Source organism: Podarcis pityusensis (assembly GCF_964106645.2).
Source record: "Podarcis pityusensis genome assembly, chromosome: 3".
Lineage (NCBI taxonomy): Eukaryota > Metazoa > Chordata > Lepidosauria > Squamata > Lacertidae > Podarcis > Podarcis pityusensis.
This window is the reverse complement of record NC_138026.1, coordinates 61,745,967-61,762,429: the sequence shown is the minus strand read 5'-3', so window position 1 is coordinate 61,762,429 and position 16,463 is coordinate 61,745,967. Positions and strand designations below refer to the sequence as shown.

At 45.3% G+C, this 16,463-nt stretch overlaps 2 protein-coding genes across 7 annotated transcripts in view; one reads left to right on the top strand and one right to left on the bottom strand.

Moving 5' to 3' along the window:
• Positions 1–544: 544 nt before the first annotated feature.
• On the bottom strand, positions 545–7,659 carry ABRACL (ABRA C-terminal like). The gene is made up of 3 exons (XM_080999801.1): positions 7,526–7,659; positions 3,549–3,615; positions 545–2,564 (listed from the first exon to the last, which is right to left on the bottom strand). The coding sequence occupies exons 2-3, from the start codon at positions 3,607–3,609 to the stop codon at positions 2,380–2,382; spliced, it is 246 nt and encodes an 81-aa protein (XP_080855927.1). The 5' UTR covers positions 3,610–3,615; positions 7,526–7,659; the 3' UTR covers positions 545–2,379.
• A 6,965-nt stretch (positions 7,660–14,624) lies between these two features.
• Positions 14,625–16,463, top strand: part of REPS1 (RALBP1 associated Eps domain containing 1) — a 39,142-nt gene continuing 37,303 nt past the window's right edge. For 2 of the 6 annotated variants that reach the window (XM_080999626.1, XM_080999623.1), the window contains exon 1: positions 14,637–15,311. In XM_080999626.1, the coding sequence (XP_080855752.1) occupies positions 15,159–15,311 (153 nt within the window). In that variant the 5' untranslated portion in view covers positions 14,637–15,158. Of the gene's footprint in view, positions 15,312–16,463 lie in introns of all 6 variants that reach the window. The other 4 variants (XM_080999625.1, XM_080999622.1, XM_080999627.1 and 1 more) reach the window with 3 other exon arrangements.

Sequence of the window (16,463 nt, the reverse complement as noted above, 5' to 3'; positions counted from 1 at the left end):
GAGGGAATTTATTGTAATAACAACTACGACGAGCCACACCAGGGATCCTTTCCCCCCCACCCCGCCATCCCAGTGTTGTAACATACCAGATCTGTGGTTTTTACAGTTCAGTTAATGAAAACTCATGTGACTGGTTATTTAATTGGAGGGCGACACTTTAAAAAAATGTACTGTATTTTTATGTGAATGTTTTACCAGATTCAGCTTTCACTCTGGTGCCCCAGCCCCTCCCTGTCTCTGACACTTCCATACGCTCTATATCCCCTGACTCCTGGAGCAGCCCTCTTTCTTCCCTCTACCTGCCACCCCTGGTAGCGCCATTTCTCTCCCCCTCATTTTTCCAGCTGCTCCACTCACGTCACCTAACATGGAGAGACAATATTCCTCAAAGGAAGGAAACGGCATTTCAACTGCATGTGTGAATCAGCCCTGAGGCTGTTAATATGTGTGTAGAATAGGAGAGGAGGATCTATATAAAACAGAACAAGGTTCCTGTGCTCAAGTGTCTTCCAGTACTGAAAGAAATACATGAATACTGCTGAGATTTGTAGACTTGAAAATATTCATCGTAGAGCAAGGGGAAAGTTGAAACTTTTATTGAACCAAATTCTGCTGGTGCAAACATATAAAGTAAAGTCTCTCGCGTCAAAGCGAAATTATTTACACAGAGAAAGGATGGAAAAAATAACTATCATGTTTGTATTTTTTATTTTATTTTTACTATTTTAGCTGGGGCTTTCAGGACTGTTGGGAAGCTTTCACAGAAGACCACTTTGCCACTGATTCAGTAGAGAAAGAAAGTGCAAAACCAACAGACTCATCAGTGCATTTCAAGTTCATGACTGAACTATGGAGAGAAGTTCACCACAGACTTAGAAAGTAAGTAGCAAAATATGGGTGGTTATTGTACTGCCACTTCCTTAAAGCTATTGGATATTCCCCCTGAATGTTTATTGGGACAGAAATGTCATATTAGTTCTCTGAACAAATGACACACGTTTGAAGAACAGTTCAGTTATCCTGAGCAGAGAAGTGGAAGATCATGGAATGTGCTTGTAGAACAGTTTTGTTTTGTTTTGTTTGTTTTGGCTGATTCTCCAGTACAACACTTTCTTCTTTCATGAGATGCTCCTCCCATCATTCAAAGCACATTTAAAGCACACACACCCTCCCCAAGAATCACATAGCATATCCCTCACAGATCAACAATTCCAAGCACCCTTAAGAAACTACAATCTCCACAGAGGCTTCAAGTTAGAAAGAGGGAGCCCTTTCTCCCTTATACACTCACTGGTGTTCTCAAACGGACCAAGGGCTGGACCTCCAGCAGCCTGCAGCCTATAGGAGTCCACTCAATTTCCCTGGGGGAAAACAGGCGTGAGTTGCCCATTTTCCCAGACGGGCAGCACCATCAAGTTCTATAGAGGAATCAGGCTCTCTAATAACCGTCCTACACAGCGGTCATTCAAAATGAAAGCGTTGTGCAGTTATCTTGTTTATCGGGCCTCTAAGACATTTTCTACCCCTTGCACAACCCCTCTGAAGTACTACAGGCCAGAGAGATACATCACATAAGACTATTGTGTTGTGCCTCTCAAATGTCACATGGGAAGAGTCTATTAAATACAGACTTTTTCGAGCTTCTTTGTGTGTGTCTGTCCTTCTGTTCTATTACTTTGTTTTGCCTAGAGTAATTGATGCTGGTTTGAAGGCCTCCTCCATTTGAAGGGTTGCCTTGTCCAAGCCTGGCTTCAAGATAAAGGACCATTAAAAATTAAGAACAGGAAGTGCCCTGAAGTTGCCCTTCAGGGCTTAGCACCTAGATAACAGACTGAGCAGTCTTCACTCCCCACTATGGTGAGAGGTATTGTATTTCTACTTAAATTACAGTAATTATTTCTAAATCTGCAGCTTTATTTATTTACTTGCTCATACACATCTGTGTCCTGGGGGGGGGGACGACGACGACAATATCTTAGTGGCTACCCTAGTTACAAAGATAAAAAAATAAAAGCAAAACAAAAAAAGAAACCAACATAAGCATGGCCACTGAGGATTCGTGCCTTTAGCTAGTAAACACAGTTAAATTATTTGTAAAATCTCCTGTTCAAACATTAATAACCATTTGGACAGTTTAAAAATGCAATACCTGAGACAAAAGAAAAAGGGAGATCATTATATCATTTTATCCAACACTCATTTGCAGTAATGCATTCACAAAATGATAGAAGGGAAAGGAAAGGCTTAGGTCCCCAAAGAAGTACATTCATTTTCATTATAAAGATATATAACAAAATACACGTTCATGCAAACTTGGCCTTGGTCTGAGAATTCTGTATATTCATTTGTCTGAAAAAATAATGAACGTAGAAAGCTATGCTATTCCTGCAGTAACAAAATGTCAACATTGTCATGAACACCTTGCAGAAGCAGCTCTCCAGGGTAACTAACAATCTTCCTTCGTTTTGCAGCTTTAAGAGTCCCCACCAAAGCTTCAAAAAGGTTGGCACATTTGTCATCAGCAAAGAGCACACCAAACTTCACGCTCAGTGTCCCATCAGGATCTAGACAAAAGAAATAATTACATTGTGATTATAGACAATATTTTTATTTCATCGGGCATTAATTAATTGTCTTTTACATGATTTTCATACATGATTTTACACTTTTGGTCTTATTATTTTAGTTGTCCTGGTGTTTTTTTGTGCTTTGTATGAACTGCTTTTACTTAGGTTTTTGGAATTGCTATAAAGTGCCTTGTGAACAGTTTTCATTTAAAAGCAGATCTGAAAAATACTTTTATGACTTTGGGATGTTAGACTACATGCAGAGACCTTTCTAAGGATACAGCAAGTGTTAAAATCCAATCAAGGCTTCTAATTATTGGAATAGTCAGGCCAGCCTCCTGATGAGGTCCGGGATGATGGGAATTGTAGTCCAAAACATCTGGAGCGCCGAAGGTTGAGGGTGCCTGGTGTATATCATCAGTCAAAGTTGAAGGACTTTTCTCTTCTGGGTTTCGGGGGTTTTCCTGTTGTTATTCTGTCTCTCACAGCTACAATAAACCTACCATTAAAATTATGGACTGATCATTTCTTCGTCAGAGGGCAAACGGGCAAATTTAGCAGGGGATCAAATACTTTTTCCCCTCACTGTATACTCCACATTTAGGTAGCACAGAAGCCAATGCAGAGCAGAGCTGCCTTTGCCAATGAAAGCCAAACACACCTACTCTGCTCGTCTTGTTAGCATAGCTAGCCAGGGAAATGGCAGCTGGACAAACATTAACTGGAAATGGGAGTTCTGAAGACACTTCCTACAGTATGTAAGTCATAGGTGAACCTCAAAACAGAGGTGCTAAAGAGAATTCTCCAGACTGGAACAAATTTTGTAACCATATCCTATCGCATTTGAGTTGTTCTCAGAAAGTTAAGTGCAGAAATCTGGACTGATGTGCATCCAGTCTCCCACGGTTTGAGAGTGAGGTGGATGCCTAAACCATTACCGTCTTTCTTTCTTTCTTAACCACTTAAGTTCCAGGTACTTACTTTTGGTCCCCAGTCTCCGAATCTCTTCAACTAAAAGGCCGATTTCATGTTCAATGTTCATTGTTGCCTACAAATGAATTATTTAATGAGTTACAACTTGTTCCATTCAGTTTTCTTTCTTTTCCAGATCACGCCACACTTCCACATGGTGGATTATTGTGGACTCCGTGCCAGCGGCGGAGAGTGTCTCCATGCCACGAGGGTGCATGTGTGCATGGGTGTGTATGTCCACAAACAGAGTCCACTGTGCCCGCTCAGCCCCTACCGCCACTGGAGCAACACCAGTGCTGAGTGGCATGGCTGCTGTGCCCTCTTCATGCCACCCTCTGTGGATCCGAGCCTTGCAAGGCTTCTTGGAGAGGGCAGTGTGGGGATGCGGCAGCCATGCTTCCCTCGATCCCAGTCTCATGCACAGCCTCAATTGCAGCTGCATATTCCTGCATTGCAGGGGGTTGGACTAGTTCAGGCTGCCTCAATGTTTTTTGCCTACAACTCCCATGATCCCTAGCTAGCAGGACCAGTGATCAGGGATGATGGAAATTGTAGTCTCAAAACATCTGGAGGGCCGAGGTTCAGGAAGCCTGGAGTAGTTGATCCTCAGGGTCCCTTCCAATGCTATGATTCTGTGATTCACCATCTTTTTACATTTTATTTTTTTTAATTGGCCACTATTAATTCACTTAAATCCATTAATATCAGTGGGTCTGCTTGGAGTATGACTTGAGCTGGATACAACCCGCAGGATTTAAATCACTACTTTCCTCAACAAAACAAAAGGAAAAACTGGCACAGTCTTCTCTGATTACTGGTTCTAGATAGTTTATGGTCCATGTGCATTTTGTGCTCAGGTTACTGGAATAAGCATTGTTAATTTTGACACCACAGGTGGTTTATTCCTTCAGCTCTGGTCTAAATTGGAGAGAAGTGCCATATTTAATTCCAGCATGGCTAATTAAAGGATTGTATTCCATATGCTTTCAGAAAGGGCATGTGTGTGTGAACATGAATGTGTGGCACCCAAAGTGCAACAGGTTGTAATACATAGAACAGAATATCTGTAATACTGTAACAGAATATCTGCCCATAGGCTGAGAAAAAGTTTAAGCGTTGCTGCTGACACATTACTGTCACTTTAACATGCTCCACACAGCACATAAAACAGCACTAGAGGAGTTTACCATGTGAATCAGGCAGTGCTTATCATGCTACCACATCAAAATTTGATGATAATTTGCTCTGCGTTAAAGAAATGACCCAATCTGTGTAGTAAGCCCTGAACACAAGTGTTTCATTATATTGTAACGGCAGTCACATGAAGCAATGCAAAGTGAACATGTGGAGGCCAGCCATTAGTTTTATCTTTTTTGTTCCTCTGGTAGGAAAAGAGAAGTTGTTGTTTTTCCAAAAACAATGAAGTTACAGTTGATGGTGGAATTGTGTAAGCTGGTAGCGTGCCATGAGGATTATGCCACACATTACACAGCAGTAAACTAGGATTTGCCACTGAGCAAACATTCAGCAGAGAACTGCAGTCAATGCTGTCTCTCTGATTTGTATACTTGTGGAATATAAGTGTTTCCATAAATATTTGTCTCATTAGGTGTACATTTTAAAAAGAAACATTGCACACGAAGTGGTTTCACAGTTCCTCTGAAAAAAAAGTGGAAGAGTAAAACGGCCAAACACCAAAAACATGATTTTATCATAGATAGGCAGGTGGTCGCAGACCACAGCATCCTGACAACGTATGCTGTAACATCACCACCTCTTCAAAATGTGCTGTGTTGTACTCCAATGATACTGACCCGCTGAAGCAAAATTGCCAACCAATGCCATTTTTACTGGATAAAATTATTGTTTCTGTATATGAACCGCATATCTGGATACCACCCTAAAATGTCCTGTCAGCACAAGGATTTCTGCTTACACAACAGAACTTTCCCTCTGTCTTCTCTCCTGCCCACATACCCCACACCCATCCAAAATCTGTACTGGAGAGCTGGGGAAAATCCCAAAACAGATTTAGGGGCTGGGGGATTGAGTTTCATTGTGCCAGCAGAAATCCTTGTGCTGATGGGACAAATTAGTTGGATATCTCCCACAGAATGTCCAGAACTAAACCCTTGAACAGGAGTTGACAGACATGCAAGTTCTTCTTCAAGAATCAGTCCACAAACTATTACTGCCCCCAGATGATGTTTCAATAGAGACATTCACCTTATCACTTTAACACTGAACACAGAACGTATTAGAAGCAGGACAGAGACTTTAGCAGACTGTCTCTTAATTTCCTGTCTGTTTGCCATAACCATGATGGCTAAGAAACTGCCATATTTTCAGTTAAGAAGTAGAATCCTAAACATGTCTACTCAGAAGAGCTATTGAGTTCAATGAGACTTACTTCCCAGCAAGTGAATAAATGACTGTAGCCGCTACACACGCATGTATCCCTGTCATGATCCTGCTTCCACAATTACATGAAATGCAATAACAACTTGGAACAAGTATATTCCCAGCTGAAGACTGGAATACTTGAAATAGCATAAATGTGGCGGGAAGTGGCCAATGTCTCCTTGAATATGTTTCTGTTCACACATTATCCCAAGGTGTTGAAAGGATATATTTATCTGCAAATTTTCACAGAATGCTAAGGCATGGAGTTGGATCCCAATAGATCAGGAGGCTGTATAATTGCAACTCCTATCTCTCCTGACCAGTGGCCATGCTATCTGGAAAAAGTGGATATTCCTCACCCCTGCAACAGCTAAATGTTAGTGGGGGAGTTGACTTAGGATGCTGGTCCTAGGAGTGCAAGAGAGGCAGGAAATGGGTTGGTTGTGTTTAGGACCACAAATTCCTTTCGTGTGGGTTCAGCGCTCTGTAAACCAGCCGCTGAGTAACTTCCTTCCTGATGCTTTGCACACCCTAATTTGGCAATGTTGCCTCTGGGTTCAGATCACGCCAAGGGAGCCTTCCTCGCTGCTGCTGCTGCTGCTGCTTCCCTGGGCTTCCACAAACCCTCCTTTCCCAGGCTACCTCGGCAAAACAGTTCTTTGCCTGTGCGCGTCCCCCACCCCACAGGTCACACGCTGCTTTTCTTCGTCATTTGCTTCCAAGAGCAGCAGCAGCAGCAGCAGCAAACCCAGAAGGCGCGCCGCGCCAGCTCTTCCGTGAGGAAACCTGTGCTGGAGACTCAATGAGGAGACGGAGGCGGGGCGGACACGGGGAAGTGGGAACTGTTGGCGTGGAAACAACTCGCAGGCGCCGATTGGAGGAAAGCGGACGGCGGCGCACGTGCCGCCCCGGGAGCGAGCCTTGCAGCCCCGACCCCAGGCTTTTTTGCTTGGAAGCCGGCCCCACTCCGCCCACCCAAAATAAGCTTGCTTAAGAATGCCACCCTGGTGCTGCCATTATGCCGAGCATTAAGTCCCGCAAAGCATGTTGATTTTTTGTTTTATTTTACTAGGGAGAAGATCGGCCCTGATTCCATATGAAACCAGCGCGCCTTTCTGAGCTGAGAGCCCATCACAAACCCTTAGCAGTAGCAAAATCCTGATATATTTTTATTTAATTTAAGAAAAGGGGGGAAGGAGTCTTCAGACCCCTTCCCCACCCCTTTTTCTTAAAATAAAAAATAATACGTGACGCGCACCGGCGGCTTCTTCCTTTCAGTCCCCAACCGCGTGCAGCAGGTCACGTGGGGGACCCCGGTGCGGAAGTATTGCAGGTTGACACGCCGCCTCCTTCCTAAGCAGGGCCGGGGCGGGAGATCCCCGGGCTCCCCAAAATCGCCACCGGCTTGTATCTCAGCGCCAAAAACGCAGGTTTTACTTAATGGCTGCATGCATTCGCCTGTTCCCCCCATCCATGAGCCCCAGCTCTGAGTAGGCTGGCCAACCACCGAGCCCCTCCATGCCTCCGCCGCCGCCCACCACCGGTTGCCCACCCTCGTGGTGCGCCCTCATCTCCACGCTCACCTTGATCAGATTCCCCTGCGCAGGATTCCTTCTCCGGTTTCTTTGAATGGTTAGAAAGGAGCCGCCTTCGGAAGCAAAGTACAGGAGGAAGTGTGGCTCTCGGAGGGAGTGTCAGAAGGAGGGAAGCTGCTGCCAAAAAAAAAAAAAAAAGGCACGAGAATAGGGTAGGTGCCGCCCACAGAAAGGAACAGAAGCTCTCTTGGGAGAGGGAGAGAGAAGGGGGGGGGGGAGAGAAACAGGTACAGAAGACCTGTCCTCTGTTGTTAGTGTTGCGTGGGCAGACTCCATACCTGCGGGATCTGTTTTGGCCCCGCCAGAACCTGGAGATGCCCCAACCTGATTCAAAAGAATTTAAAGAATTGTAAGCCCAGGAATTCATTTTGAATACCAGAACTGAACTAAGTCCACAGTCCTTCCACTCCTGCTTAACCTATAGAGAGAGAGAATATATATATTTTCTCTATATAGTGTAAGGCAGGGGGAACTCATCTTGTTGCTGCCATCGTTAAACTGGTGGGAGTCACATAGAGATCTACTAGTTGATCCAGATCTACCTTCTGCCCAATGTAAAAGAGGGGATTTCAGCAGAAAAGCTGCTTCTACACAACTGTTCAGCGCACAGAAACCGTGTCATGGTTTGCCTCTGGCCACTCTGCTTCTATAATGGGCTTTGGTACAGGATTCACTTCTGCAGAGTTCTCCTGGGGAAAGGGTTTATGGAGTTTTCACAAGTGATGTGCAGACCTACTTTAGGTAAGGTGGGGAACCATCGATCCTGCAGATGTTACTGAACTACAACTGTGTTAACCCCAGTAAGCATGGTCAGTGGCCAGGGATGATGGGAGCTGTAGTTTAGCAACATGGGAGGGGGGGGGTTGGCAAAGGTTCTCCACACTTGAGATAACGGCTGGTTTGCACCTGTATGTTCATTATATGCTACGGCAGCATCAGTCAATGGTTTGCATGTACAAATAAAGAACTTTATAGATCCAAAAAATCATCAACAGCCTGGTGGAGTACCCCCCCTCCCACTTTCCCAGGGCAGGGGTTCCAACTTGAATAAAATATTGGGGGGATAGGTAGGCCCCACCCTGCATAACTGATCACATGATGTGGTGTGCACACACTATTTGAATGGCAATGCCCATCAACTTTGGGGAGGGGACCCGGCCCCATCAAATATTTTATGGAAGGTGAAGACCCCTTGGGCCCCAGGAGTTGGCTCCTATGTCCAGCGACTTCAGAAGTTACTGTGTGCTCTGAGAGAAGGTAGAAGTGTGGAAGGCCGGACCAGGAAGCCTGTGCCACCAGCTCTTGAAGTTGGCCTGAGAATATTTTGTACTATTTGTTTATTCTAAAAGTTTAAATTGTAATTACGGTATGACATTTTAAAGTAGTGATGCATGCCACCCCAATCTCTGAGCAGTGTGGGATTCCAAGGGTTTGGTTTCCTTGGAATGAAGGACAGCAGAGACTGTGGTGTCTTTCTGATATATGATTTATTTACACATACAGTGGTACCTCGGGTTAAGTACTTAATTCGTTCTGGAGGTCCGTACTTAACCTGAAACTGTTCTTAACCTGAAGCACCACTTTAGCTAATGGGGCCTCCTGCTGCTGCTGCCCCGCCACCGGAGCACAATTTCTGTTCTCAACCTGAAGCAAAGTTCTTAACCTGAAGCACTGTTTCTGGGCTAGCGGAGTATGTAACCTGAAGCGTATGTAACCTGAGGTACCACTGTATATGCAACCTGAGCCTGTGGTGGAGGGGCTCACAGCATTAACAACCTAGAAGGTCTTGCTTCTCCTGTAGTCACAGCCTTGGATTCAAGCAGAAATCAAGCATGGCTGTCACTTGCTGGATTCTGCCAGTAGCCTGCTTTTAACCCAGCTCTAGCTCACACACAATTTGGTTTTTGTCTTTCTCACTATCAGTCAGGTAAGGGAGAGGTCCCTCCCACTTGCAAATTCCTTTCTTATACCAATGACCAATACTTAGGGTCATTACCTCACCAAGAAATCTGTCTGGTTTCATCAACAATGGAATCCCTCAAACTCACAACATCTTAGGTGCCTTAGTAGAAAGGCAACAAATTAACTCAGGCAGACTTTTGATATTGTCTCAGCTACAATACTTTTCAAAAGGCTATTCCCAGGTTCAGCTATGACTTATCAGTTGCCGGACCTTCCTGTGGCAACGAGCAAGTTATTGTCTTTTTTTTTTTAAAAAAATAAGATATTTATTAAGATTTTTTAAAATATTACAATAAAAATGAAAAAAATAACAAAAATACAAAATAAAAATAGTTAAAAACACACAGATTTTCCATTACTTATTTTCCTTTGACTTATTTCCCGGACCTCCTCATACCTCCCTTTTTTGTATTCCACTTCAATCTGTTGGTTCAGCAAATCCTTTAAAAGTAATAATATTAGATTTTTGCCTATTTATAACCCTTTTTTCATATTCCCTTAAAGCATTACAACTGGAAACCACTTAATTACTATCCAACATCATTCTAACATTCATTAATTTTACAATATTTCTGTAGATAATCTTTGAATTATTTGAAGGAAAAAATGAGCAAGTTATTGTCATCCAGAGGAGGAAAAAACTTAAACACATTGCAGAGTTCCCAAAAATAGACCAGAGGCAATTGTACTTCATCCAGCAGAGTACTGCTACTGTAGGCAAATGAGCATAATGATCACAGATCCAATACATTCAGGATTGGCATGGTCCATAAGAAATCCAGTTGCAGCAGACTTAACCTTAACAACTTATAAAGAGACTAAACCTTAACACCATAGCATACAGAACACCACACCACACCACACTAGAACAGATAGATAGAAAGAGAACGTGAAACCCAGGCTCCTTCTAGCCATATTTTTATAGTCAGCATGACCTTGACAGAAAGAGATAAGAGAACCAGTTTAAACCAGCTGAAGCTATAACCCAAACAATAACCCAACATCATGAACTTTCTGTCACACAGAGAAGCTTCCAAAACCCTCTTGAATTAATAATAATAATAATAATAATAATAATAATAATAATTTATACCCCGCCCATCTGGCTGGGCTTCCCCAGCCACTTTGGGCGGCTTCCAACAAAATATTAAAATACAGTAATCCATCAAACATTAAAAGCTTCCCTAAACAGGGCTGCAGAACAGGAAATATCTCTACACATCAGATCAATACTTTCTGTACTAAGAAATGCAAACTGACAGTTATAGCCCACTTAAATTCTAAATGCAGTTGAGACTAACCATGAACTCCTATGTAAGTCAACTCAGAAGTAAGCTCCATTGAGTTCAATTAGACTTACTCCCAAGTAAGAGGGTATGGCATTGCCACCTAAGCCCCACTGATCCCAGGGCTACTGATTAGACATCCCTAGGACTGCATTGGAAGTGTGTTTTCTGTAGCTCATTCTTCATCATATCACTTAAAAGTTCTTAGCCAGTTTCCCTCATCTTCTGTTTGGCCAAAATGGTACATTTAGGATTAGGGAGAAGTGGAGGGAGGCCTTTGGGCTGACTCTTAACAGCTTTCAGTCTACAGAGAAACATACAGTGGTACCTTGGGTTACAGACTCCGCTAACCCAGAAATACTACATCAGGTTAAGAACTTTGCTTCAGGATGAGAACAGAAATCGCGCAGCGGCAGCAGGAGGCCCCATTAGCTAAAGTGGTACCTCAGGGTAAGAACAGTTTCAGGTTAAGAACGGACCTCCAGAACAAATTGAGTCCTTAACCTGAGGTACCACTGTACATGTCCAAGTGAAGGATTTACACGATCATAGTTTCTTCTCCTAACATTCAAGCATGCAGGTTGGAGGAGTGATAGGGTCCACAAAAGTCTCTGTCATGTGATTATTCTTGACACATAGATTGGCTCTAAAAACACCGAGCCTAACTAACTAGAATTCAGCATCTTCCCCAGTCCAAAATCCTCTCTCATTTTTATCTCACCTGCTTTGCCTTATTCTGAGCATGACAGGCAAAGCAGCCTACTCAGTTTCAGAAAAAGCCATGTGTGGCTGAATGCCCATCCAAAAGGTGATCAAAGTGTCTTCCTTCCTTCCTTCCTTTTCGATTTGACCAGTGAAGGATCTTTGGTGCCTGAAGTGTGAGTCATCATTTTAAAGTTTATATTATATATTACCATTGCATTTGGGGAATGGAGCATAGTGGTGGGGGTGACTCTATTTCCGTGTTTAGATAGCTTTCTCTGTTTACTTACTCAGACTTAGTATAAGGCAGCTTCCTATGTTCTTTTGCAGAGCTCTTTGTACTGCAGCATAGTAAGCAATGGCCTTTTCTAATTCTTTATTTCTACATTCTGTAGGATTAGATCAGGACAGTAAAAGAGATGAAATGCTGTGATCCCTTTTAACAAGACTGGCAAATTGCCAGCCCAAAAGGCAGATATCACCCCCAAAACACATCTAACATCTTTGCTCAGTTTAATTTGTAAGAAAAATAGGCAATGAATATCCATGTGCATTTTACTGCCAATCTGCTGCTTGAAGATACAGTGGTGCCTCTACTTACGGACGCGATCCGTTCCGGGGTGCTCATCGCACCCTGAAAAGTCCATAAGTAGAGCGTCACTTCTGCACGTGTGCATGACACGATAGAGCGCTCCTGCGCATGCACGAAGCACGCAGACTGGGTTTGCCATGTTCATAACCTGAAAAAAACCCTATGTGAAGCAAATATAACTCGAGGTATGACTGTATATGTTTTAAGGAAGCATATGCCCCCTCCTTCGTTCTTCCATGTCCTCATGCCATCAAAGTGCAGAGGCTTCATAGTTATAAAGCCTTGATCATAGGTTGTGGTAAGTTGGTTTGTTCAAACTTCTGGAACAATATAATGTCTGGACAATATAATGGCTGCCTGGAATATAGCAGCTGGACTCCCTTGGGAGGAAAGGCAGAATATAAATTTAATAAATAAATTTGCCTTGTAGAAAGAGATGTAGCTTTTAGTAGTCTGAAGCTGCATTCCTGTACACGCTTACCTAGGAGGAAGCCTCACTGAACACCACAGAACTTACTTCCAAGGAAATATGTACAGTGGTGCCTCGCAAGACGAAAAGAATCCGTTCCGCGAGTCTCTTCGTCTTGCGGGTTTTTTCGTCTTGCGAAGCAAGCCCATTAGAGGTTTAGCGGCTTAGCGCTACAGTATTAGCGGCTTAGCCGGCTTAAAGATCAGCTGATAAGCGGCTTAACAATCAGCTGATAAGCGGCTTAGCATCAGCTGTTAAGCGGCTTAAAGATCAGCTGATAAGCGGCTTAGCATCAGCTGTTAAGCGGCTTAAAGATCAGCTGATAAGCGGCTTAGCCATCAGCTGTTAAGCGGCTTAAAGATCAGCTGATAAGCGGCTTAGCATCAGCTGTTAAGCGGCTTAAAGATCAGCTGATAAGCGGCTTAGCCATCAGCTATAAGCGGTTTAGCGGCTTGGGAAAAAGGGGGGGGAAAGGAAAAAAACCCCGCAGGAACTCGCAAGACATTTTCGTCTTGCGAAGCAAGCACATAGGAAATTCGTTTTGCGAAGCACCTCCAAAACGGAAAACCCTTTTGTCTAGCGGGTTTTCCGTCTTGCGAGGCATTTGTCTTGCGGGGCACCACTGTATATGATTGTGCTGTCAGAAGTTTATGTTAAAAAGAAATAAACAGGGAGAAACACTGTAACAGTGTCTAACTAAATGAAGCTACACAGTATGGCTAACAGTTTTGAGTTTCTCTCACACACATCAAACCTCACTGTGAAGGAAGTTTGCAGTGCATTTTTCAGAAAACAATAGTTAGAAGTCGACAAGAACGTTTCTCCCACAACCCAGTGCAACATTTACACTTTGGCTGCAATAAATGGCTGGAGGAAAATATTTCACAAGACTCCAAAAGGGCTTCCACCTATGTACGTTATTGACAATGGGTTATATGGGCGGAGGTTTTGCTTAAAACAGGAGCACAAATCCTAAATGATAGGGTCTAGACATGGGTGTAGCCAAGGGGGACCAGAGGGGCAGGTGCCCCCCTAAATCAAGTAAATCAAGAAAAATAATTAACTGAGGTTCTGGCCCCCCAACATAAACCCTGGCTATGCACATGGGTCTAGACCAGGGGTCAGCAAACTTTTTCAGCAGGGGGCCAGTCCACTGTCCCTCAGACCTTGTGGGGGGCTGGACTATATTTTTTTGGGGGGGTGAACGAATTCCTATGCCCCACAAATAACCCAGAGATGCATTTTAAATAAAAGCACACATTCTACTCCTGTAAAAACACCAGGCAGGCCCCACAAATAACCCATAGATGAATTTTAAATAAAAGGACACATTGTACTCATGTAAAAACATGCTGATTCCCAGACCACCTGCGGGCTGGATTTAGAAGGCGATTGGGCTGGATCCGGCCCCCAGGCCTTAGTTTGCCTACCCATGGTCTAGACAAGAACAATAATACAGTAGCTTCTAAATCTGCATGTTGTTTCCCCAAATGTAAATAGGAGCCAACTAGTATTAAAAGGGCGGCAATGGGGATTTTGAGTTCACTGCAGTGGAATTCATGAAAGGCAATTCCTAAGTGACAATCCAGAGAAAACAAACAGAAACGAATTTGCGTTTTGTTTTTCCCAAATGTGAACCAGGGCCAAGCCGAATTTAAAGGGAGGGGGCGGGAATTTGAGTTCGCTGGGGACAAATTCACAAGGGGCAGGAATTTCCTCCACACTTTATATGTTCAAAGGATGCGCGGGTCGCAGACTTGCAAATAAGCTACACTCCCGCACTTTGCTCTGCTCTCTTCTCTTCAAAAATCACCAGGGCTCCCGCGCTGCTGCCGCTTATCAAACGGCGCGGCGGTAAAAAAAAAACCACCGGCCCCTATCGGTGCTAGGGAAAGTGGAAAGAGGCTGCAGTTGTCCCTCCACACCGCCAGGTGGAGGGCGGGGAGAGAAACGCAGGAGCAGATTTATCAGCAAGCTGGGGGGGGGGGGGAACCATGCGTGACACACTACGCGCGTCAGCCTATTTTCGCATCCGGGTCCCACGGGCGGCTTCTGGAGGCGTTTCCTCCCCCCCTTCTTTTTTTTTTGCAGGAACAGAGTTAAGTCGGGGCCGTAGTTGCGCGCGAGTTCCGCCAGGCCGAGAGGGCGTGGCTACGTCCAAGGAGAGACGTCCGTAAAACTTTTTATCGGGAGTCCCTCTCACACACATACATGCGCGCGCGCACACCCCTCTTCTTCTTCCTCCCTTTCGAACGCCACGCCCCCTTCCCCCTGGTGTCGCGGCGCTTCCTCCGCCTTGCCCTCCCCAACTCCTCTAAGGAAGGCTCCGCGAGATCAACAAGCAACAGCTGAGGCGGCGCGCGCGCAAGCGAGAGGGAGAGAGCGCACGCGCCCCCCTCTCTTTCCTTCCGCCCCCCTCCCGACCCCTCCCCCTCACGGCCGTTTCCTCACGGAGCCGCCGCCGCCGCCAGCGGTGGCTCCCGCGCGTGCGAGCGCGGCCCCGCGTCCGTCCGTTTGTTTCCCCTGCCGTCCGTCGTCCGTCCCTCCGCCCCGCCCAGTGGCAGGATCGATTCCCGGGGCAGGGCCGGGGCCGGGCCGGGCTGGCGTAAGATGGAGGGTCTGACGCTGAGCGAGACCGAGCAGCGCTACTACTGCGACCTCTTCTCGTACTGCGACACCGAGAGCACCAAGAAAGTGGCGTCCAACGGGAGGGTCCTCGAGCTCTTCCGCGCCGCGCAGCTGCCCAGCGAGGTGGTCCTGCAGGTAAACCCGCCGCCGTTGCCGCCTCTCCCTCCCGAGACCCCCTCGATCCCAGGGGCAGCAGGCTCCGGACTCAAGGGGGCGGCGAAGGGGGTGGGTGGGGGTGGAGAACGAGGTACGTGCCCAGCTCCCCCCACACCACCGACACGCTCCTTCCCCACCCTTCCCACGTTCACACGCCCACCTTGGGCCCCCTACTCGGGGGTGGCTGCGGAGCATTTCCTGCCCCGCGATGGGTTGAGCTGAGGGTATTGGCTATGGCGGAATACGAGGGAAGATTTTTTTAAAAAAAACACAAGGGGCATACAGAAAAACGTGGTGTGGTGGGGGCTTAGATAGACTCTGGCACCCCCGGATGCAGGGGATGTTCCCCTTGGAGTATTCCTTATTTCACTTATTACAACGCATAGCATAGTTATGTACATAACACAGTGTGTCCAAGAGGGTTTTGTCAATGGGGTGTGTGTGTGTGTGTGTGTGTGTATATACACACACACACACACACACACACACATACATATGTGTGTGTATATATATATCCCATATTTTAAAATAGCAACAGGGAAAATGATTGGTAAAACTTGAAAAGTGCAAGGTATGTGATTGCTGCTTGGTTTGTTCTTGGGGAATTTAGATTCCTGCACTGCAGTGGGTGGACTAGATGGCCCTTGTGGTCCCTCCCAGCTCTACAATTCTAGGTAGTTTGGGGACTGCACAGGAAACAACCTTGTTTGTATATCTTGGGAGGAAGTATTGAAGTGACCCTGGCCTGAAGAAAGTATGGAAATTTGCTTTTACGTACGTGTGCTACTAGGTCAATTTAATATTATTACTGTACTGCCCAATTTGGACAACACTAATTTTGTTATATCAGTCCTCTGAATTGCAGAGCCTTGACACTTTGCTGTTGTGAAATTAAGTTTAGTGCAGCAGTTCTGTTTCCTGTTTTCTAGGAGCTTCCCTGATGGCCCAAAGAACTGTGTGGTGCATGCTGAACTATAGCTGCTTCTTATTTTCACTTATGTGACTGATTCACTTTAATGACTTGGACCAGAGTGCTCAGTTGCAATAGCCGCTGTGGTTTCATGGTTAGAGGGTTGGACTATGGCCTATGAGCCCAGGGTTCGAAACCCCACTTGGCCCTGAAGCTCACAG